Raw genomic sequence first — 22258 nt, forward strand, 5'->3', positions numbered from 1 at the left:
GAGAGCGGAGACCGAGAGCCGCTGCTCAAAACACCTACCTCCAACTCTTATTTCATACAAGAGCCAAGGCCCCGCCCATTCTACTGGCGCGCCCCGTTGCGCCTTAACTCAATCCCTTGCGCAGTCGATTGATAGGCTGGCTTCAGCATCGAGTCTCGCTACGGGTCGAACTTGCGTTTTGTTGGACTCTAGGGGCGAATCTCTTGTCAAGAGGGCCAGCTTCCTCGCCGCGCCACCGCGTTCTCTCCATCAACCCCATGGTCCGTCACCCCCGATGTGTAAACTACACTAATCTAAGCGACGTCGTGGCATTCAAAAAGTCAATTTGGTCAAGGAGCGCTTTCCAGAAGCCCCTGAGCTTTCGGCACCTGACTTTGTCCGTCCCAAATCGCCGTCACAGACCCCGCTCCTCACCCGGGACTAATTCTTGAAATCGAAGTTCAGTAACATTCACGAATACACACACAACAACACACCTACACGCACATACAACCACATACACAATACATACACACCCCACCTGCCTATCTCCACAACCGGCGCTCGTCAACCGCGGGCTGCGAAAGTCTGCCCCCGATTCCGTGTGGCAGCTGATTCCCCCAAGCGGCCAGCGGTCGGCTCTAAAGACGTCAGGCGTGTATTCGGCATCTGCGGCTGGACGGTGAGGACGGTCGTATACCCGTTTGTGTAACCGCCGGAGCCCGATAATAAACCTACCACGGCCACCGTCTCTTCTCGGCCCGGCATTTCCTTCGACCGGATCTGGGAAGTAGAGGCTCGAGCCAGCCGGTGCATCATGGAACAGTCGCGAGACCAGCCCGCCGCTCCAGTGGCGCCCATTGTCGAGACCAAGTCCAAGAAACGCAGCCGCGCAGAGACGGACGCCCCTTCGCCAACAGACGTCGTCGCACAGGCAGCACTCCCGGTTGCAACGACGGAAGCGCCACGGCCCGTCCCGGATCACGCATCGCAGAGCAGCGCGGACGATGTCGGTAGCTGGCGCAACGTGCCGCTCGAACCTCCCTTCTCGGTCACCGGGCGTGCGTCCGCTACAGCCAACGACAGCGCCTCTATCCTCTCCATGCCGGACAGCGCTTTCTCTGAGGGTTGCTCATCATCGACCTCCGTGCCCAGCTATCCTGCCGGACCACGGGGGAGCCTCTCGCCGCCTTACATGTTCTCCGGTCCCCACCAGCCTCCTCAAACCTCAGCAAGGCCGGCGGACAACGGCGGCGATGGAGCGGACGACGCGGATGATCGGAGGGAAGATGAAGAAGAGGAGGATGTGGAGGAAGCCGCCACAGCACAGGCGGAAGAAGGCAGCATCATTGTCGATGGCGACGATCTGGGCACGGACGATGGCTACGGAACGGACATGAACACATCGGCGACGACGTCGCTTGCCGAGAGCGTGCGCGACTACATCTACGAGAACGGGCGCCGCTATCACCGGTTCCGCGAGGGACGCTATAACTTCCCGAATGACGATGTCGAGCAGCAGCGCGAAGACATGAAGCACGCCATGGTCAAGATGCTTTGTGGCCAGTTGCACTTTGCGCCCATCGGCGACAACCCGCACCAGATCCTCGATATCGGGACAGGGACGGGCATCTGGGCGATCGAGAGTATGCAGTGTCTGTCACGATAGAGTCCCGTATGGCACGATAGAGTCCCGTATGGTGCGGAACTGACCACCCTTTCGAACCAGTGGGAGACCAGTTTCCGACCGCAAGCATCCTCGGGGTCGACCTGAGTCCCATCCAGCCCGAGTGGGTGCCACCAAATGTGCGGTTCATCGTGGACGATGTGGAGTATGTACTTCCCGGGTTTTCCCTCGCTCGAACGCGAATGTTTGCTGACGCAAGTCTACTCGCAGGAGCCCGTATGTGTAACATGCTGCGCCCAGCCGTCCGTATCTGCGTAACTAACCACGACGGTCATATCTCTAGCTGGCTTCACCCGCGCAACTACTTTGACTACGTCCACTCGCGCCACACAGTCATGGCGATCAAAGACTGGCCCAAGCTGATGCGCCGATGTCTAGAGTACTGTTCCCCTTCCCACCTACTTACTTCCCTTCACCACTTTTGTTCTTATTGTGATTTTCTTTCATTACCGTCTTTGCTGACTTCTCATCTTCCCAACCTCCAAACAGACACCTCCGCCCCGGTGGCTGGTTCGAGATGCAAGAGGTCTACCACTACCCCATCTCGGCCAACCGCGCCAAGCCGATACCGCCGGACCACCCGGTGGCGCGGTACTGGTCGCTCATCATGGAAGGGCTCACCAACCTGGGGGTCGACTTTCACGCGGCGGCCAACGGGCGGCTGGCGGACATGATGCGAGAGGCCGGCTTCGTCAACGTGACGGAGCGGGTGCTGCAGATCCCCATCGGGACCTGGGCCAAGAACAAGGTGCTCAAGACGGTCGGGCTGTACTGGCGCACCATCCTGATGGACGGGATCCAGGCCATCGCGCTCGGCCCGCTGACGAGGGGGTGCGGCTGGACGCGGGAGCAGGTCGAGCTGTTCCTGGTCGACGTCAGGAAGGCGTACTACGATAACACCATGCTGGCCTACATGCCGTTGCACATCGTCTACGGGCAGAAGCCGAAGGGGTACTAGTTGCAGGGTGGTCTGGGGAAGAGGAGGAGAGAGAGAGAGAGAGAGAGAGCCGCAGTGTGCGGCGGGTGAATCCATTCCTAGGACGTCTCGTGAGTGATGCCTGCGAAGCATGATGATACCACTGCTATTGTTGATGCCGTCCGAATGGATCGGATGGATGCTGCAACAGCAGATAGAAGAACACTTGGACAATCATCTCGTCTCCTCACAGATTTAAGAACGAAAAGCGGGTTAATAGCGGGTTAAACCGGCGCGCTGTCACTAACTGGTTGTCCGCCGAGCAGGAATGGCCTCGCATACAATTCCGAGAGTGTGTGATTGATTGTGTGTGTGTGGGTGTGTGTCGCGAGAGCCCAAGAGCCGCTGAGCAATCTCACCAGGGATGTACTGTGTATGTGGTTAAGCTTCCTCACCGCAGTCGATGTCGCGCTGCAAAGGAGGGGGCTCGGCACGCACCGCGCCAATCATCAGCATTATACTCCGTAATCCGTGCAGTCCAGTACATACATAGTAGTCTAAGCGAAATGTCCCGTGCGCTAGCTACTGCACTACGGAGTTCCTTCCGTGGGGTAGCGTATCAAGGTGACCGCTTCGCTGGTCTCGGCTTGCTGCTGAGCCAATCGCGACCCACCATCGCAGATGAGACCTGTGCAGCGCCTGCCCTGCTTCCCAACTCCACGGCACGCTGCCTGAGTGGACTGTACCCGCCCCTCTTTCGGTTTCCTTCCCTTTCCTGCAAACCCGACTCGGCTGGATTGGCGGATCAAGAGCTCGTCCGTGGCGTTTTCCATTGCCGTGGCTGCATCGCTGCATCGTGATCGACGTCTGCCACAGACCGGAATGGTATGGCGGCGCTTCCCCCAACGTTGGAACCGCGGTCCATCGGACGAGGTAGGTACTCGGTAAGTGCGGATTTCAAGTAATGGCACATCCAATTGGGCTACATCTGCGGTCGGCGGCCGCTGTAGCAGACGCTAATCTACGTATGTTCATACTCAGGCAGTAGTTTGATATATTCTCTACACTACGGAAGGCATACATACCAAGGATGTGCTCTATTACGGACATAGCGCGCATGAGCCAGCTCCTCAGCCCCGAGCTGACGTACAAAATACACTAGTTTAGGATACACTAGTGTATGGAGCCCGGGATCGACAGAGTCAAATCTGGCTCGGTCTCCTGGGCCACCAGCATAGTGTACCCTGAATACACTAAGTTAGTGTGACGGGGCTGGCTCGTTAGCTGGGCCTTCACCGTTCCCTTCCACCACTTCGGGAAAAAAAAAGGAAACAAAGGAAGAAACAACCACCACCACTAACGGCCCCGATCGGGAGCCCTTGATATAGCACCGGGAATCGCTTCACCTTGTCGCAACCTCGGCAGTATCGAATACGTACTCTCTCACACGACGGAGCACACTCAGGGACCGACCCGCCAACCTGGTTCCTTTACTCGTGCAAGGTAACCGCCCCACACCCCATTGTCAGTCCACCGTGATGTTCCCGTCTCTCCCCGCTGTCGATCATGGTTGGCCGTGTCGTGTGGGCCGCCCTGTCTCTCATTTGAGTAGCATTATCCGGCTGTACACTACTTGCTCTCCACACACCTGCCCTCTTCTCTTTCTCTGCTGTGTAGCCGCTAACCTCCGCAGGACCACTGTCGTGCAACTGGAAACTCTGGCCAATTCGATTACCAGACCCTGGCGTCTGTCAGTCAGCATCAATTGCCGATAATCGCCAGACCTGCCAACCCTACCTCAGAATCAGGATCGGGACAAGGGACTATTTGCACAGCGTACGGCGGACGGAGCAAACACATCGTCTTGGACGAAGTATTCCCGTAGACCACACCGCATCAACCATTGGCAAAGCCAGGTACTGCTTCCTCCCTTTCTTTCCTTCTCATCGTCTCTTACTTGTACTTGGACTCCTTTTTTTTTTGCGAACAAGTGCCATTATGGTAGGTGGGTAAGGGGGAGGGTTTCTCTTCGACGGCCTCACCAGGAGCCCGTCAACAATGATGCGTAACACCCACCACCCCCTCCCCCCGGCTTTCCATCGCCATACGTTTTGGTTGCTTGATTGCTTCGGTTTTGCTTTCTGGGGTAGCATCCCACGTGCTGACCATCCAATGACCCAATCTAGCGGAGCTCTCGGTCGTCCTCTCCCCAAAGGCAGCACGCCCCAATTCTCTTGCTTCATTTGACCGGAAGGTGGCACAAGTGACACGCTCTCAAGATGAGCAAGTTGAAGCCGAGCTCCCTCTTCCGATCTAGCTCCCCGTCGAGCGACGATGCCGCGGCCAAGAAGCTGGACCGGCGTTCCTCCTCCGCCCCGTCCGCGTCTCTTCCGCAGCGAGACGACGAGGCAAGCGGAGCCTCTGCCCCCGAGGCTGAGACTGCAACGGAGCAGTCGACGTCTCGGATGGTTGCTCTTGCCAAGAAGATCACCAAGGCTACGGAGAAGCTGGAGGCGTACATGAGGTCCAGGAACCTGCCCCTGCCCAGCTTTGACGCCGACGCCCCGGCGGATTACCCCCCGCTCCCTGCAGATGTTCAGCAGAGCAGACAGGACATCATCCACGCGGCCAAGGAGCTGAGCCTGCTGGCCCATGGGCCCCGCGAGGCCGTCAGATGGGGCATCTGGGAGGTCAGAACACGCCCTTGGAAGACCAACACCACGGAAGATCCGAAACTGACGGGCCTGCTCAGTTCCTCGACGTTCTTGCGCTGACTGCCGTCAACCACTATGGGCTCGGTAAGTAGTTCTCGATGCCGTTACCGTCACGTTTCAGGTTCCCGCGCGCCCGCTGACCCCCGGAGCCTAGCCAAACTCGTTCCGATCGACTCGACCATCACCCTTGCCGAACTGCAGACCAAGACGCCCCTGGATCCCATCAACCTCGCCCGTCTGGTCCGTCTGGCCATGACCAATGGCATCTTCCGGGAGCCTAGTCCGGGGGTCATCGCCCACACCGCGGCGTCTCGCGTCCTCGCCGAGGACGAGAACATGCAGTCCTGGATTGGTTTCAACGGCGAGGACATCTTCCCCGCCTCGGCACACGTCCTGCAGGCCCTCAAGGCCTACCCGGAAGCCACCTCGCTGACCCGGGCCGGCTTCCAGTTCGCCTTTGACACGGTCGACAAGGAGCCCATGTTTGCCACGTTCGGCAAGGACCCGGACCGGGCGCGCCGCATGGGCCGCGCCATGGCGAGCCTGACGGGCGGCGAGGGCTACGAGCCGTCCTACTTTGTCGACGTCGAGAAGGGCGGTTACGACTTCAGCGACCTCGACGCCGCGGGCGGCACCTTTGTCGACGTCGGCGGCTCGCACGGCTTCATATGCGTCGACCTGGCCGCCAGGTACAGGAACATGAAGTTCGTCGTCCAGGACCTGCCAAAGACGGTCGACAGCGCGCCGAAACCCCTCTCCGCCGATCCCCAGGTCGCCGAGCGAATCACCCTGATGGCGCACGATTTCTTTACCGAGCAGCCGACCAAGGGTGCAGATGGTACGCACTCTCCTTTAACGCCTTCTCTGCCTCTTTTTTCTCTTCCCCATTTTTCCCCCCCTTTCTTCTTCTCCTTCTTCTTCTGTTGTCTTCTTTCCGTCTCTGAGAAGGTAAAGTAACAACACGGGTGGGAACAGGACGCTAACAAATGAAACAAAATAGTCTACTACTTCCGTTGGATCATCCACAACTACTCCACGCCCTACGCGGTGCGCATCCTCCAGAACCTGATCCCCGCCCTCAAGCCCGGAGCGCGCATCATCATCAACGACCACTGCCTGCGCGAGCCCGGGCAGGAGAACGCCTGGGACGAGAGTGTGATGCGCCGCATGGACGTCGTCATGCTCGCCCTGCTCAACGCCCAGGAGCGCACCGAGGCCGAGTTCAGGGAGCTGTTTGCCGCCGCCAGTGACGGCTTCGTCTTCAAGGTGAGTTCGCGTCTTTGCCGCCTCGTTTTTTTTTTTTTTTCCCTACTATGCCCTACCCTCCTTCCCCTCACCACCCCGGGAACACACACCACACCTCTCTCTCCCTTGCTCCGCCAATTTCGACGATGCTGACAGCCGGTTTCTCTAGGGCGTCACGAGGGCCAAGGGCTGTCGGATGAGCGTCATCGAGGCCGTGTGGCAGCCTGACCGGGCAGTGGGGGCCGGCGGCCAGGCTGCTGGCGCGGCTGCCGATGACGCTGCGGCTACTGCCGCTCCTGTGGCCGCTTCTGCAGAGCCAAAGTCCGAGGAGGCCAAGTAGGTTCGAGAAACACTTCCGAGCCCTGTGGGGCCCAGAGCTTCGAGGTCATCGTGGGCGACCTGGCTTTTGTATATCTCGAAAGATAATACCCGCTTCGAATCGAACACAAGGCCGACGGGACAGCTGTCTGTCGCCGAGCTTGGGTATTTCAATGGACATTTATTTTATGCTTGTGCTTTCTTTTGTTTCTTTCCGTTTCTTTCTTCGCTTCGATACCATACCGGCAAGCACAACTGGACCCTTTCACTAGCCAAACGGCATTGGTTACTTTTGCGTACTGATAGCCTGCGGCGAACAGGCGCGGATCTTGGAACAAAACCATCTGTGGCAACATCAACACTCCACTACCCTCCGGCAGGCAGCAAAGGATAGCGTAGATTCCAAGAGCCACAAATTCTTCCAGCCATTCCTCTCCGCTGCTGACTCTCAGCAAACGAATACTATCGTGTTCGGCAAGGTCCCTTGCGCGGATCGGCGTGGCGGATGCCATTCCCGGACTCGGGGCTTCCAGCCTCTTTCCTCTCTTCTTCATCGTCCTCTTCCTCTTCTTCTCTGCTGGACAGCCCGTCTCCCCTGCCGCTGCTGCCGGAAGAGTTGCTGGATGAGGCGGTGGCAGCGCACCGCAACGCAATCTTTGGGGCATTTGAGGTATGTACGGATTTACGTACGGTTCAAGTTAAAAACGGCCAGTAATCGGGAACAGGCTAGGTAATTGCGCGGGAAGGTAAGGCACCCTGGAATCGGGGTGACCCGCTTCCCCCAGCATCTTACGCCGCTAGGTCCACAGCGGCTTCTCCCACCCTCGCCCCACTGTACAGGCAGCACTAACAACAGGGGGTTCCTGGGGCGCTGAGACCTCTTACTTCCCGGCGTCTTGGCCTCGAAGACCGATCCGGCTCACAACACGAAATCTCGCGCAGACTGCCCCGAGCCTCGCCAACCAGTCAGCAACCCGAACCATGCCAGACGAACCATCCTCCCACGCCGTAACGGGCCCGCCAATTCCCACCATCACTTATGGTTTTGGCGGGTCTTTCAGCGTCTCATGCTCCTCCCGCATCGCTGCCACGCCGAAAGAGTGTCTGGATGTGGTAACGGCCGCGTCAGAGTGTATGTATTGTACCGTACAGTAGTACGGATGTACATACATAAAGCCCACCCATTCGCCCCATCTCCATCCATCCTTCTTGTCTCTTCTTCCCTTGGCGCTGACCTATGATTTTTTTTCATTCTCCCGACAAAGACCCCGCCTGGAATCGCTTCTGCCGGAAATGCACCATCGACGCCCAGCCCGCGGCGGCGAGAAACAGCGACGACGGGCCATGCCCAGACACGTTCCTCCGGCTCGGCACCCAATTCACCTTTGACGTCCACCTGGACCCGGAGGGCCCCGACGGTAAGCCCGGCCGCCCGACCGCCCTCGAGGTCAGCGTGCTGGAGCCCATCGACGAGGAGGACCCCCGGGACGGCTTGTTCCCCCCCAACCCCCCCCCCCCCCGCTGCGGGAGGGGGCCGCCGCCGCAGGGGCTGGCGCATCGCCTGGAAGCAGCGCCACAGCCTGCTCATGCCGGCCGCGATGCTCCGCTCCGAGCGCGTGCAGGAGTTTGTCGAGGTCGCCGGCGACGGCCGCCCGCCCGGGACGCAGTACTACTGCTGGGAGACCTTCTACGGCCCGCTGGCCCCCGTGGTGCGGCTGACCGTCGGAAGGCAGGTCGAGCGGGGCTTCGATGCCTGGTTGCGGGGGTTGAAGGCGAGAGTCGAGATGACGGGGCAGGGGCAGGGGCAGGAGGGCTGCTTGAAAGATGGCAAGAGAACCGATCGATAGCGTGACCCACGCGTGTAAGTTTCTTTCTTTTTCTTTTTCTTTTTCTTTTTCTTTTTTTTTTTTTTGGTTCACTCTTCGAGTCGTGTATGGTGTATATATAGTTGGCATCCTGACTCAGCATAGTAACCATTTCTCTGTTCTCTTCGACGGAGCCCTTTCTCTCCAAGCTAACAGTGTAGGCTCTCTCAGCATTGGCGGTCAAATCCGCATCCTGTTGTTGCCCACCCTCCCGGACTTCTGACGATACACTCCCCCTCCCCCATCTCCTCCCTCCGGTGTCTTCTCAGACCGACTCTTTCAGCTCGGTCACCAGGACGAGCGGCGGCGCCAGCACACTCCGTAGGCTCCTCACCCGCTCCTTGAGGGCCTTATGGGCGGGGCACTCGCTGTCAAAGTATCGCATGTCTTCCTCGCTGGCGAATGACGTCCGCGCCCTCAGTGTATACCCCTGAGAGGCCTTGTGATCTAGCAGCGGTCGAACCTCGACGCTGTGCCCGGTCAGCCAACCCTCTTTGACCACTCATTACCTACTCCATGGACGTGGAGGGCCCAAACGAGACAAAGCGAAAGGCCAAGGAGGTATTACTCAGCAATGTAAGGTTTCCCATCCTAGTGGAGAGCAAGGTATTGTTAGTTTCTGCTGGGAGGACACCAAAGCTTTGCGAGAGAATATAAGGTGTGGTCCAGCAGCACCGTGGACAAGTTCTCGAAGAAGAAGCGGGAAAAAGGAAAAAAAAAAAAATCTAAAAGAGCATCGAAACATTGATATTTGAACCAAGAGCACATCGAGCAGCCCTTCAGAGATCTCAAAAGCGTTCAAACAACTCGGAAACCACGAAGACGAGCCGAGCAGAGACATCAGACACGCACCTTTCTGGCCTCCCGCGCCAGCACTTGGTATGCTTCGATCAGCCGGTCCCGATCCTGCTCGTTCCCACCAGCAAGCCTGAACAAGGTATCGCGCTGAAGCACCGGCATCTTCTTTTTTTTCTTCTTCTTCTTCTTGATCTTCTGGGAATGTGTCTTGTGAGGTGGCACAGTTATATCATAAGAACTAAAGAAAGAAGAAGAAAAAAAAAAAAAGAGCCAAGATAACAACAAACAAGAGGAGGAAGCGCATCACTTATGTACATCTCGCCCCCAACACTCCTCTACACATTATGACATCGAAAAGAAGAGAATCCCACGTCCTCCTGTGCGCATCGACTAGCAGATCCTAGGGCTTGCACAAGCTCGTCGTCATCCCGCATCCCGCATCCCGCATCCCGCGTCCCGAAGACGGCCCATAACCACTCCCGTGTCGGATCATCGAAATGACAGTGTATCAGGATGCATTCCGGCACGCTTGCAAACATGGGGAGGAAATGTTCGTCGCCTTGGGGATCACAGGCGGGCTTCACCTCCTCCTGCCCCAGGAGTTACACGGCATTGGGTGGCGAGCATAGCAATGAGCGGCTCGGAGCGCTGATCTGTCCTGTGCACACAGTACGGGAGTATTCCTGTAAAAGATTTTGCTTGACGCAGCAAAGACAGACGCTTCCCGCACCGAGGTGCCTCAGCTGTATGCGCAGAGCCGATACGCGTACAGTACCCACGGCTTACAGCTAGCTAACATGTGGCTGGTTCATCAACTTTAGCACATACCAAGAAGAAGGGTTGTCGTCAGTCGGATGTAAAGCACTTAACGTTAATGCAGGTTATTTTAAATACTACTTCTACTTCATAAGCAAAGGGTATCCGCAATCTCCATCCCACATAACAGAGTAGATGAGCGAGACCAGCCCCGAATACAACGCAGCAAAGGTGCGCATAGAAAAAAACAAAGAAAAAAAAAAGAAAAAAAAGAAAGGATCCATGACCGCCAAAACACCCATCACCATGCAATGCTATGTAGTCCCGCGCCAACCCTTCCCTTCATCAACACCGACGATGAAATCCCAAAGAAAGTCTTTGTTGCTCCCGCCCTTGAATCATTGCTTGCGCCATGGTTCGTCTCCCTGGTCTTTGTATTTTCTTCCCCCGATAAACTTACCTTGCCGTTCTCCAAACTGGACCAATCCCATAATGGAAAACATCAGAACCAACCTATCCTCTCCCCTCTCTCTTTCTTTTGCCTCCCGTTCTTACCTTTTTATCCCTTTTTTTTTCTTGTCTTCTTTTCCATCGTCTTACCTCCCTCTTCGATTCAGTTCCTCTCCTCTCGCTCAATTCACTTTCCCTATACCATCTCCCCCCTCCTCCTCCATCTCCTCCTCCTCCTTCGTCGGCCCCTCCATCTTGATAACCCCCCGGCCTTCTGCAGCACCTTTAGCAGGAGTATCCGCGCTCTCACGCTCCGGCGCCTTCTCACCTTCGGAACCAACCACTCTCCCCATCACCGTCTTCATCCTCTCCAGCAGCTCGGGCATGCGATACGGCTTCACCAGCACATCGTCACAACCGGCTTCCTTGGCCTCCAGGATCTGCTCCATCCTGGCGTTGGCGCTGACGGCAATGATGGGGATCCTCCCTCCGACAATATTGCCCGCGCGTTCCAGCTCCCTGATATTGCGGGTGCACGTGAGCCCGTCCTGGATGGGCATTTCAATGTCCATCAGGATCATCGACAGTGGGAAAGGCTGTGCGGGCGGCGTCAGGGCGCTGCTGGTATTGCCGAAGCCTATGGACTGGGCAGATGATGCTGGTGCTGGTGGCGGCGGCGATGGCAGTGGCAATGGTGAGGAGAAGGAGGAGGAGAAGGAGGTGGTGGTGGTGGTGGAGGAGGACAGACTGCTCGCGCTAGAGGGGAAGGGGAATGAAGATCCTTCCGCACCCGCACCCGCACCCGCACCCGCACCCGCACCCGTTCCCGGAGTGGTGGAAGCCAAGGAAGAGGTGGCAGGGTGATAGCGGTCCGTTCGGCGTAGCTTGTCGAGGGCTTCGATGCCGTGGTTCGCGACATCGACGGTGAAGCCCATGCTGAGCAGACCGCGGCGGGTGATCTGCTGGTTGATGAGGTTGTCTTCAACAACCAAGACACCTGTGATCTGCGGTGCGGGTGACACCACTGGGGTCGGGCTCCCACCAGTCTCGCTGGTGGGGGTCACTGCCGCGGTGGCGGTAGGGCTGGTGCCCGAGGTGGTTGGCATGGCGATGGTAGACTCGCTGGTGAGCGTGCTGGTGCTGATGGCGCGCCTGTTGCTTCCCCTTCTGCTCAAGCTGGCGTCCGCTCGCAGGTCCGATACGGCTGGGTCGGAAAGGGTCCCGCTGGCCTCTGCCTCGCGCAGGGCATCCTCGGTTGGCCGGTAAGCCTCGATGTAGAAGGCGAAGGTGCTGCCGACACCCGGTTCGGAGCTGACACCTATGGAGCCGTGCTGTAGCTCGGCCAGCCTTCGGCTGATGAAGAGGCCGAGACCGGAACCTCCGTACTTGACGTGGGTGCGGCTCGAGGCTTGGACGAAGCGTTGGAAGAGACTCTTCTTCTCCTCCTCCGTCAGACCCTCGCCCGTGTCTTCGACCTCGAACATCAGGAACACTGGATTGGCGTGGTCGACGGGGACCGGGTGGTCGTGGATCTCCTCCCCCAGGGACTCCTGGGAACGCGGGATGAAGGATACCTTGCTGGTGGCCTCGGTGGGCTCGGTGAGGCTGGCGCTCACGGCTACCGTGACGTTCCTGGTCGGCCCGGTCTTGGTGAACTTGAGCGCGTTGGTGAGCAGGTTGATCAGGACCTGCTTCAGACGAGACGGGTCGAAAACGAGGTACTTGATGCCGAGCTCGTGGTAGCACGGGTCGACAACCATGCTCAGGTTGATGTCGACCCGCCGAGCTTCCACCTCGAACATCTTGAGGGCCTCCTTGACCATCTTGATTGGGTCAACCATGACCCTGGTGATGGAGATCAGGCTCGAATCCAGCTTTGACATTGTCAGGATATCATCGACGATGCGCTTCTGGTGTTGCGCGCACGTGACGATGGTCTCGGCGTTGTCGATGCAGTTGTCCACAAGTTCCCGGGCTTCGGTCGCCCAATCCTCGTTCGCCTCGCCCATGCGCGCCTCGGCCTCTTCCTTCCTGGCGAGATCGGGAACGTCACCGCCGCCGCCGCCAATGCCACTGCTGTCGAGAAGCTCTTGGACACGGCAAAGCGTCGCGGTGATGGCGTCCGCGCAGTGGATGATGGCGCTCAGGGGGTTCCGCATCTCGTGCGACGTCATGTCGATGAAGTTCTCCTGCTGCCGCTTGGACTCGATGGCTTCCTCTTTCCGCTCCTTTTCCCAATCCAACTGCCACTTCTGCAGCGACACGTCGCTGAGGCAGCCGGTAAAGCTCTGAATCTTCCCCTCGGGCGTCTTGACCGGGAGCAGGGTCGCCTGGACCCACCGCGGCACGACAACCTTGCGGCCCGAGCCGTCGTCGGCCGTCCAGGTGGTGTTGAGCCTGACCTCGACGTTCTGCACCTTGTCCTCGCGCACCATCTTCTCGAGCTTCTCGGTGAGCACGGAGAAGTCCTCTTTGTGCACGCAGCTCTGCCAAGGCCTCACGTCGACCACGGCCGGGTCGACCTTGCGCAAGCCGCACATCTCGAAGAAGACGGTGTTGGCACCGAGCAGGCGCCCGTCGAGGTCCATGTCGTACAGGCCGACGGTGGCAAACTCTGCCATGCGCTTGAGGTTCTCGGCTTGTTGTGCGCGGCGCAGAGCCTCGCCGGCCACCCTCTTCTGGGGGGTGACGTCCGTCAGGCACGTCAGCACGCGCACCAGACTCCCGTCGGCCGCATACTCCGCCCTAGCGCTGGCCAAGACGTGGCGTTCTTTCACGGCCTCCAGCGAGACGAGGTCGATGTCTTCCTTCTCGAAGCTCGGCGACGTGCGCGCCAGGGGCGGCGAGAGGTCTCCTCCCTCGGCTGCGTCGTCCTGGCACCTCACGCGAAACTCAAACTCGACGTTGCGGACGGTCTTGAGCTTTTCGTACTCGGAGATGATGATCTCGTGGTCTTCCTCTTTGACGCAGGAGAGGAAGCCGTGGTTGGCCACCGGCCCGGTCCCGGGGTACCCGGTGATCTTGTACCAGGCATCGTTGGCGTACGTGATGTTCCCCTCTGGATCGCCGAAGCTCATGCCGACGGGGACGAACTCGGCGACAGCCTCGAACATCTGCAGCGACTCATTGGCCTCCTTGGTCTGCACCTCGAGCTTTTCTTTGAGCATGGCCTGGTCGAACGCGGCCTGCTCGGCGGCACTCCGGCCTCTCCGAGCCTCCTCCTCGAGCAGGACAATGGAGGCCAGAGAGGTGGCCAACTTCTGGCTCAGGAGGGAAATGTATTGGCGGTAGTCGTTGTCGTACGGACGCCTAGGGTTGAGGCCCAGGAGGAGGAATCCCATCACGCTCTCTTCCTTGGTCGGTCGGATGGGGCAGATGACGGCAGCTCGGCAGGCGTCGCCAAAGCCTCGCCACTGCAGTCCCTCGAGGAGCTCTTGGGGAAGCGTACCGTCGCTTGTCTGCAGCAGAATGGGATGCGGCGCATCGATGGCGCGACTGAAGGAGGAGGCAAGAGGCTCGCTGTTGGCTCGCAGGTTAATGGTCTCGGGCGCTATTGGGTGGTTCTCTGGGACGCCCAAAGTGCCGGCAAGCCGGCATATCTTGGCGGGGCCAGCGGCGGACGAGGACAAGGAGGAGGAGGAGGAGGAGGAGGAGGATAATGATGATGATGACAATGATGATGATGCAGCATCAGTGGTCTCCGTGTCGTCCTGGACCGTGTACAGGATTGCCAAGGGAATATCGTAGCGCGGTTCGACGGCGGCGAGCTCCTGGATCACCTTCTCCCAGTAGCTTTCAACGTCCCTTGCCGTGACCAGGACCTCGCCAAGCTCAATGAGCATCTTCATGCGCCTTTCCCAGAGACGCACGCTCGTTGTCTCGGCGACGGGGTGCATGAAGCCAAGGCACTGGTTGTTTTCCACGATAGGAATCATGGACCACCTCAGATACGTCTCCTCGAGCCAGGGTTCACCACCCTCAACCTCGGACTCTCTCTCGACAAAGAATCGCCACTCATCTTCGACGGCGCCCTTCGTGTTCGGGGAGATGGCGCGCATGGTTTCCCTTAGGCGCTGGCCCGCCTCGGCCCACGCTTCCTGAACCGGCATGCCCAGCATGGAAGGGTGCTTTGACCCGCAGAGCTTGCTGAAGGCTTCGTTGTACACAGTGGTGTAGGACGGGCCCCAGTAGACGGCGATGGGCCGGCTGTCGACGAGGATTTGGTTGATGGTCTCGTCAAGCTTGCGGTGCCAGGTCCGCATGGGGCCGAGCGGCGTCTGCGCCCAGTCCACGCTGTTGATGTCGTCGAGGAACGGGCGTTGCTCTGGTATGGGAGGTCAGTTGCTTTGCTGTCTTCGCCTCAGAACGGCCGTCGGCATCTGCAGACAAAACATACCTGGGGTGGTGGTGTCGGGCAATATCCACGTGGGCTCGGATATCGTCCGGCCGACGGACTGCACGGCCTCTGCCCGGGAGGGCGGCCTCTCCGGCCGCTCCTTTGGGTTGACCGGCAATGCGGCCGGGGTGGACTTGGGACGGGATTCAACATCGAGAACCGGGATGGAAGGGGCAGAGGTCTCGGCCGCCGCGGTTCCCGCTTCATTCTCCACGGGCACGATGCGCCTCGGCAGCAGCAGGTCGCGCGGCTGAGACGGCGGGACCTGCTCGTTTGCACCCACGACCACCATCTGCTCATGGACGACCGATCGGGTCCAGTAGATGTTGGAATAGGAGAAGGACGCGGCGGGCGCCCGGCTGCCGTTTGGCGGGGCCTCCGAACGCGGCTGCGTCGGGCTATACGTTCCCCCGGTAATCCATTCCCACAGCGGCCCGGAATCGTCGCCCTTGGCGGTGATCAGGTCCAGGAGGGACGAATAGGCTGCGAACGCCGGGTTCGTGTAGACGACGGTGGGCGGGTGAGGGGTCAGGGCGACGATCAGGGACGGTCGCGGGTCGGCCTCGAGCAAGTCGATGATGCTGGTGTCTAGAATGGAGGGATGCATCGTGATCTCTCTCTCTCTCTCTCTCTCTCTCTCTCTCTCTCGGTGCGAGCCGCTGGCGCTAGAAGCGGGTCGAGGCTCGAATCGGCAGCCGCGGGGTCGTGGCAGCGCGCACCTGCATGTTCTCGCGGCTGTGCGCTCGATGATCTCGATGATCTCGATATCCGGAAGGAAGCAGGAAGCGAGAGTGGGAGACAGAGAGAGCTCTGCAAGCGGCGGAGCCAGAGCCTCTCCCCGTCGTCGGTTGGCTCAGGTTCTATCGGGGCTCTCCGTGCTCCTCCTGTCTGCAGCACCCGCGTGCACGCTCTCCGATACGGGGAGTAGGTACCCCGTATAGTTGAATTAGCTCGAGACTATGCAATGCAGCTGCAGTCGACGGTGGCTTGACTTGAGAAAAGGACCGGGAATCGTGGTGGGATGGATGGCCGGGGAACTGGAGTTGCGGAGTTCCGGCCGGCCCAAATGCAGGGTTGAGACTTTGGGGTGGCCCCGTGGCTCTTCTGCGTAAATCGCTACCCGGGCAGGAATCAGGCCAAAAAGATGCACGGGAAACTATCAGGCCAAACGCCTCCTCATCGCGCAGCGGGTCGTCACTGCCAGTTCGATGCTGCATGAACCCCGGCCACCTTCGGTCCGCTTTGCAGCATGTGGGGGCGTGGAACCCGACAACTTTTGCTGCTCACATTCGCGTGTGTATAGGGAGGTACTTTACTTAGGTAGCCAGCTAGGTGCCTAGCTACCTGAGACCTCGGGCAACTATAGCGTGTAGTGCAACTCGTGCTTCAAACTATTTTCGTCTTAAAGCCGGCGGTCTGTAGGTGAGGTAATGTATCGAGCAGCTTTTGCGCATATTGCATGAAGTAACCTAATAGAGCGCGGGTTTCACCTATGCGTATTATCGATAGTTACATGCGGATTACAGAGCACGGCCCCGTAGCCCCTCAGTTGCCGGGCACACATTGTTGGCTCCAAGCTTTGCACCGGGCAAATGTTAATCGCAGAAGTGTATAATAGTGCGGCAGCGAAGAACCAAGAATTTCGAGTCAGTTTGTAGCTATATCTCTACTTCGGTACGGTATAAGTAAGGTAGTAGGAATAGTACATAGCAGGCGTGTAGCTCCCTGAGAATCTACTCACCTTACCAAACTCCAGGTTTCGCTCGGTCCATTTAGCGCCGAGCTTGACATCTCCGCGTGCTTGTTACCGTTCGTTAGTACGGAGCATTCTGGGGAAAGCCATTGAACTGTCGGTCCCAGCTCTGTGTCTTCTGACCGATATCCGTACACTTATTACTACGCAGTACTGTACCTAATATTGCCCGAACCGGATTGTTACATGCATAAGTAGATGTGCCTATGTCTGCGCGTAACCTCCACACTCTGTACTTGAGAGTGTAGGATTTTATGTTAAATCATTCTCGTGCATTCTCTTGCGTTCTTGCTCTTCCTGTCTCGACCACCTCCTCCACTGTACATTATTACTAAGTAGATGGATTGTGATTGATCTGCTCTGACATTTGGATCGTTCGAAATCATCCGATGCCGACGAAAGCCCGGTGGGGCAGCCCGACTCTCACTGAGCCCAAGTGCTCCAAGGACGGCTCTTGCCGCCGATTGCGGTTCTTTGGCCCCGCCCATCCCTGCCGATCCTGCGCGACTGAGTTAGCACCAAGTAATCCGTAGTTGCTACGCCGTCAGCCCTGCTCAGTGTATGGATAATCTTCAACAATCCTTACACTACACTCCACTAACTAGCGGGCAACGGTCTGGAGCACTTCGAAAGTCGCGGTCAGCAGCTGGAGCGTCGAGTGCTCCGTACTCCGTACTGGTTCCCTACCGGTGACGCCAGTTTTTTTCTTTTTTTTTTTTTTTCCCCATCTTCTCCCGTCATCCTGCCATCAGCCGAGAACACCTCGACAAAATCGTTAGGATGTACCGAATACTGCGCGAACAACCTGGGTGAACCCCTTTGTATGCCGGAAGTCGTTCCGAGTCCTCTATTTCCAAAGAGAAAGGAAAACAGATCAGAACAACAAGGAAAAGGAAAGAAGCATTGGAGAGGCTCTCTCGTCATCGCACGACAAGTCATTCAATTTAACTACGGATTACTGCACACGGTGGTCGCACAAGGGCTCAGTGCAAGCGTGCAGTCACAAGGACTTGTACTGTGGGCATCACTTGAGAACTTGAGACCCTGTTAAAGTGGTCGAGGGATCTCGGAAGCTCTCAGATGAATTTAACGAGCCTTCCTCAAAAGGAGTCTCGTAGTGTATCGGATTGCGCGCTCCTGCGGAGAGAACCTCGCGCGCCGCAACCCACGACGAGGAAGCGACTGGAACAGAAGGGCCATTTCGGTGTCCTCGTGAGATCGTGGGGCCGGAGGATCAAGCCAACGTGTTCGGCAGTCGACAGCGGCGCGGTGTCCGCTTGTTGCCGAAGCAATCCGACTGGCTGGGCCGTCTCGGCGCCGACTCTCTCAAGTCTCAGCCGGCGGTTGGTTGCTGCTACTGTACGTCCGTACAACTTCGTTGGCCCTGGGACCCTGGGTACGGTACCAAGATTAGCGAACCAGCGTCCTGTTCGCCGGTGTGAGAATCCCCTCGATTCTACTCCGTACGCCCGTACGTATCCCGCACACCTGACTACGCTCCCACGGCTCTGTACTGCACATACGGATCCGTGCATGCATAGGTATGTACGGAGTACAGTGCGTCCAAATTGTCAACATGCAAAGTAGTTAGACCGCTCCTTGGAAATGCTCGCCCCGCCCAGACACAACAGGAGCTGCGCGGTCTTGGCACCATGCCGGGGGCGTGGTTGGGAGCTCGGCCAAACCAGCATACGGATGTACATACATAGTTAGTACGCTGCTCCGTACTCCATACACTAACACCTCCGTCCACCCAAGGGCGCAGTCTCGGTGCGTCTACGGGCCTCCCCTTTGGAATCAGCTCGGCGCCCACGAACGCTGTCGGCGGCTCGGAACCAACTTGGCACCACCGCCGCCGTCGCCCAACAGCGCTGATCTGTCTGGGCGCCAAGCCCCGCCTGGAGTCACTCTTACATTTCTGCTCGCTCCCAAGACCGTGCCGAGAAGCTACTCCCAACAAGATCCAAACCGCCAAGGAGCAGGAGTCGGGGAGGATAAAATGGCATCTCCGTCCAGTCCAGCAAGGGGAAAGGGAGGGGGCGGTCCCGTCCGGCCGTGATTTTTTTTTTTCGCCTGGGCTCACAAACCCGCGAGCGACTTCGTCCAGAAAGGTGTGCCGGAAATCAACGTTCACTCCTCCTTGTGCCCCTCTCCCCCTTTTGGCGTTCACGGTTCGGCATCCATAACAGTCGGGCCTCGAGGTTAGGAAACCCGACCCTTGACCATAATTACACAAGCAAGCGCCGCCTCCACCATGTTTTTACGCTTCTCTGTCGTCTCGCCAACTTCCGCTTTCCAACGAGTCTGCCACTCTAACGAATGGTCGGAGGCATGGCCACGGCGGAAGACAAGGAATCTGAACAGGTTGACCCCGTCTTGACACTCCGCCTACGACATCAAGAAGCACCGGCTCCCGGCGAGCCCCAAAAATGAAGCCCTCATCCGCCATACTGCTAGCTCTGGCTCCTGGTTCCTCGTCTAAAAATGTTGTCGAGTTCAGCGTTAGCAGAAGCCTTCCGGGCAACCGCACCCCCCTTTCCTTCCCTCCGTTGACCCGGCGGGAGACGTACTCGGAGAGACTCATCAACAACATCGCAGGTGGCGGCTATTACGTGCAGGTCCAGGTCGGAACCCCCCCACAGAACTTGACGATGCTGCTAGACACGGGGAGCAGCGACGCCTGGGTGCTGAGCCACGAGGCAGATCTCTGTATCAGCCCGGCCCTGCAGGATTTCTACGGCATGCCATGTACCGACACCTACGACCCTTCCAAGAGCTCGTCCAAGAAGATGGTGAAGGAGGCCGGGTTCAAAATCACCTACCTCGACGGCGGCACCGCCTCGGGGGACTACATCACCGACCACTTCACCATCGGCGGTGTCACCGTCCGCTCGCTACAGATGGCGTGCGTGACCAAGGCCGTCAGGGGCACCGGCATCCTGGGTCTTGGCTTCAACATCAGCGAACGTGCATCCACCAAGTATCCCAACATCATCGACGAGATGTACAGCCAGGGCCTGATCAAGAGCAAAGCCTTCTCCCTCTACCTCAACGATCGGCGCGCCGACTCGGGCACCCTCCTCTTTGGCGGCATTGACACCGACAAGTTCATCGGCCCGCTCGGGGTCCTCCCGCTGCAAAAGCCTCCAGGCGGTCGCGACTACTCCTCCTTCGAAGTCAACTTCACCTCCGTCTCCCTTACCTACGCCAACGGCTCCCGGCACACCATCCCGACCGCCATCCTCAACCACCCCGCTCCGGCCGTCCTCGACTCGGGCACCACCCTCTCCTACCTCCCCAACGAGCTGGCCGACCCCATCAACACGGCCCTCGACACCTTCTACGACGACCGGCTCCAGATGACCCTGATCGACTGCTCCCACCCCCTGCTCCGGACCGATCCGGACTTCCACCTGACCTTCACCTTCACCCCAACAACGAGCATCACCGTCCCGCTGGGCGATCTGATCCTCGATATCCTCCCGCCAACCTACCCCCAATCCAACAGCAAGAACAACAACGAAGTCGAAGACGACGACGACGACGACGATGATGATGATGATGACGACAAAGTCCCCCCCGCTACCGAAAGGAGGTGGTGCGTCTTCGGCATCCAGTCGACCACCCGCTTCGCCGCCTCCTCCAGCCAGAGCGAGGCCAACTTCACCCTCCTGGGCGACACCTTTCTCCGCTCCGCCTACGTCGTCTACGACCTGTCGCACTACCAGATCGGCCTGGCCCAGGCCAACCTCAACAGCAGCAGCAGCAGCACGAACACCATCGTGGAGCTCACCGCCGCCGCCGACGACGACGACGGCGCCTCCGAGAGAGGCGAGGGCGCGGGCGCCGACGCGGGCACGCGCACGGTGATCGGTGGTGGCCTCCCGAGCGGCCTGATGGGCGTCGAGGCGCAGCAGACGACCTTTACCCCGACAGCCACCGCCAATGGCCACCCGGGTTACGGAGGCCCGGGCGGGAGCTCCCGGCCCGGCTCCGAGCAGAATGCGGCTGCCGGAGCTTTCACGGCGGTCAGAACGGGCCTGCTCGGGGAACTGGTCGGTGTTGCTGCGGTGACGGCTCTGTATATCCTCTTAGGGGGCGCACTCATAGCAGTCTGATGTTTGCCCGCCCGTCCATATGCTTTATTTTAAACAACATGCATGAATGTACCAGCTCTGTCTTTCTACATAATTCATCTAACGAGATAGAAACGGCCAGTTCCCCTATTGTGCCGTCGCTCAGCATGCCATGGGGCTGGACTGGACTCCACCGTTCAGATAACGAGGATATCGATTCAGCTGGCTACCAATTACCAAAAAAAAAAAAAAAAAAAATTGGAGCTCTACTGGGCAGATATGGTCTCTAGAGCACTGCAAAATGTAACAAGATCAAAGCCAGCATCTTCTATGCTGATTCCCAACCAGGATGACCTACGCCGTGATGTCATTCCCCCCCCCCCCAAGTTGCTCCACAAACAACTCTGTCTCACACTCTTGTCTCACACTCGCCCCCGAGACACACAGGCCGCAGACAAGCGCACGTTCCTCTGTCTTAACTCTCCGAGTATCATGGGGAAGATCACTTCCGAAAGCTTCCCCAAGAAACTCGAAGCGGCCAGTGTGGCTGAAGGTTGGCCAGTCACCTATTCAGAAGGAAGGGAAGAAGGGGGTTCCATCCATCAAAGAAGATCGGCAGGGCCAAAACCTCTGGTGGAAGGAGATGTGATCAACTCAACCCCTCTGGCGACTGATTACTTGAAGTTGTTCGAGGCTCCTTAGGAATGTCACTCGTATCAGACTTGTGGGCGCTGCTATAACCAGCATAAGATGACAGATATATCGCGTGAGACGCGGAGGACTCAAAACAAGAGTAAACAACCCCCGTCTGCCTAGGAAATTCAATTACGCCGGTGTCTCGTCGTGATAGTGATAATCTCGCTTCTCTTTCTCGCACCTCTGTTGGGAGTAGTCAGGAATAGGAAGCCAGGCTCCGATTCTGCCAAGACAAGTTGTGGTCTCGAAGAGCACGAAAGTAGTTATTGCTCGAGCCAGGTAACTTTCGACACCCTGCTTGGTACCAATGATCCAACGTAGAATCATACGTGCCATCAAACTCAGAAGGCACGTAGTGACGTCCAAGACATTACAAGTGGTTGCAGCCTTGACCCGCAAGCTTCGAGTGTTCCAAACATAACAGGCGCTCATAGACAGCCTCCGTATAATTGCAAGACATCTACATGAATGATCAAGCCCTCGGGCTACGGGGTATATGATACCTGATGCACCGCCTGAACCCGCCGTATAAAAACCAGCCAAAAAAAAAGTCGTTTTTCCCCTGTCGAGGAGGGTTTAGTTATACATGGTATCGCGGAGAGAGAGAGA

The 22258-nt window shown here is 58.1% G+C and overlaps 7 protein-coding genes across 7 annotated transcripts; 4 read left to right on the forward strand and 3 right to left on the reverse strand.

The window, feature by feature from the left end:
- The first annotated feature begins 591 nt into the window (after positions 1-591).
- On the forward strand, positions 592-2745 carry P884DRAFT_52393 (S-adenosyl-L-methionine-dependent methyltransferase). The gene is made up of 5 exons (XM_069445942.1): positions 592-1634; positions 1709-1811; positions 1877-1882; positions 1950-2045; positions 2156-2745. The coding sequence occupies exons 1-5, from the start codon at positions 797-799 to the stop codon at positions 2622-2624; spliced, it is 1512 nt and encodes a 503-aa protein (XP_069301161.1). The 5' UTR covers positions 592-796; the 3' UTR covers positions 2625-2745.
- A 2302-nt stretch (positions 2746-5047) lies between these two features.
- On the forward strand, positions 5048-6881 carry P884DRAFT_274829 (S-adenosyl-L-methionine-dependent methyltransferase; the record flags this gene model as incomplete). Its single annotated transcript, XM_069442773.1, has 5 exons — positions 5048-5272; positions 5335-5380; positions 5451-6134; positions 6297-6562; positions 6711-6881. 5 exons carry the CDS (start codon positions 5048-5050, stop codon positions 6879-6881), a joined length of 1392 nt encoding a protein of 463 aa, XP_069301162.1.
- A 959-nt stretch (positions 6882-7840) lies between these two features.
- Positions 7841-8706, forward strand: P884DRAFT_296694 (uncharacterized protein; the record flags this gene model as incomplete). The annotated part of the gene is made up of 3 exons (XM_069444433.1): positions 7841-7991; positions 8125-8353; positions 8406-8706. The coding sequence occupies 3 exons, from the start codon at positions 7841-7843 to the stop codon at positions 8704-8706; spliced, it is 681 nt and encodes a 226-aa protein (XP_069301163.1).
- A 283-nt stretch (positions 8707-8989) lies between these two features.
- Positions 8990-9684, reverse strand: P884DRAFT_296695 (uncharacterized protein; the record flags this gene model as incomplete). The annotated part of the gene is made up of 3 exons (XM_069444434.1): positions 8990-9194; positions 9293-9315; positions 9577-9684. 3 exons carry the CDS (start codon positions 9682-9684, stop codon positions 8990-8992), a joined length of 336 nt encoding a protein of 111 aa, XP_069301164.1.
- Positions 9685-10910: 1226 nt separating this feature from the next.
- On the reverse strand, positions 10911-15731 carry P884DRAFT_266811 (uncharacterized protein; the record flags this gene model as incomplete). Its single annotated transcript, XM_069442056.1, has 2 exons — positions 10911-15052; positions 15125-15731. The coding sequence occupies 2 exons, from the start codon at positions 15729-15731 to the stop codon at positions 10911-10913; spliced, it is 4749 nt and encodes a 1582-aa protein (XP_069301165.1).
- Positions 15732-19306: 3575 nt separating this feature from the next.
- Positions 19307-20995, forward strand: P884DRAFT_191824 (aspartic peptidase domain-containing protein; the record flags this gene model as incomplete). The annotated part of the gene is made up of 1 exon (XM_069437620.1): positions 19307-20995. The coding sequence occupies one exon, from the start codon at positions 19307-19309 to the stop codon at positions 20993-20995; it is 1689 nt and encodes a 562-aa protein (XP_069301166.1).
- A 722-nt stretch (positions 20996-21717) lies between these two features.
- Positions 21718-22185, reverse strand: P884DRAFT_52533 (uncharacterized protein). The gene has a single exon (XM_069445944.1). The coding sequence runs from the start codon at positions 22079-22081 to the stop codon at positions 21779-21781; it is 303 nt and encodes a 100-aa protein (XP_069301167.1). The 5' UTR covers positions 22082-22185; the 3' UTR covers positions 21718-21778.
- Between the last annotated feature and the right edge of the window lie 73 nt (positions 22186-22258).

The sequence above is a fragment of the Thermothelomyces heterothallicus genome, assembly GCF_042370625.1.
Source record: "Thermothelomyces heterothallicus CBS 202.75 unplaced genomic scaffold P884_scaffold_2, whole genome shotgun sequence".
Classification (NCBI taxonomy): Eukaryota; Fungi; Ascomycota; class Sordariomycetes; order Sordariales; family Chaetomiaceae; genus Thermothelomyces; species Thermothelomyces heterothallicus.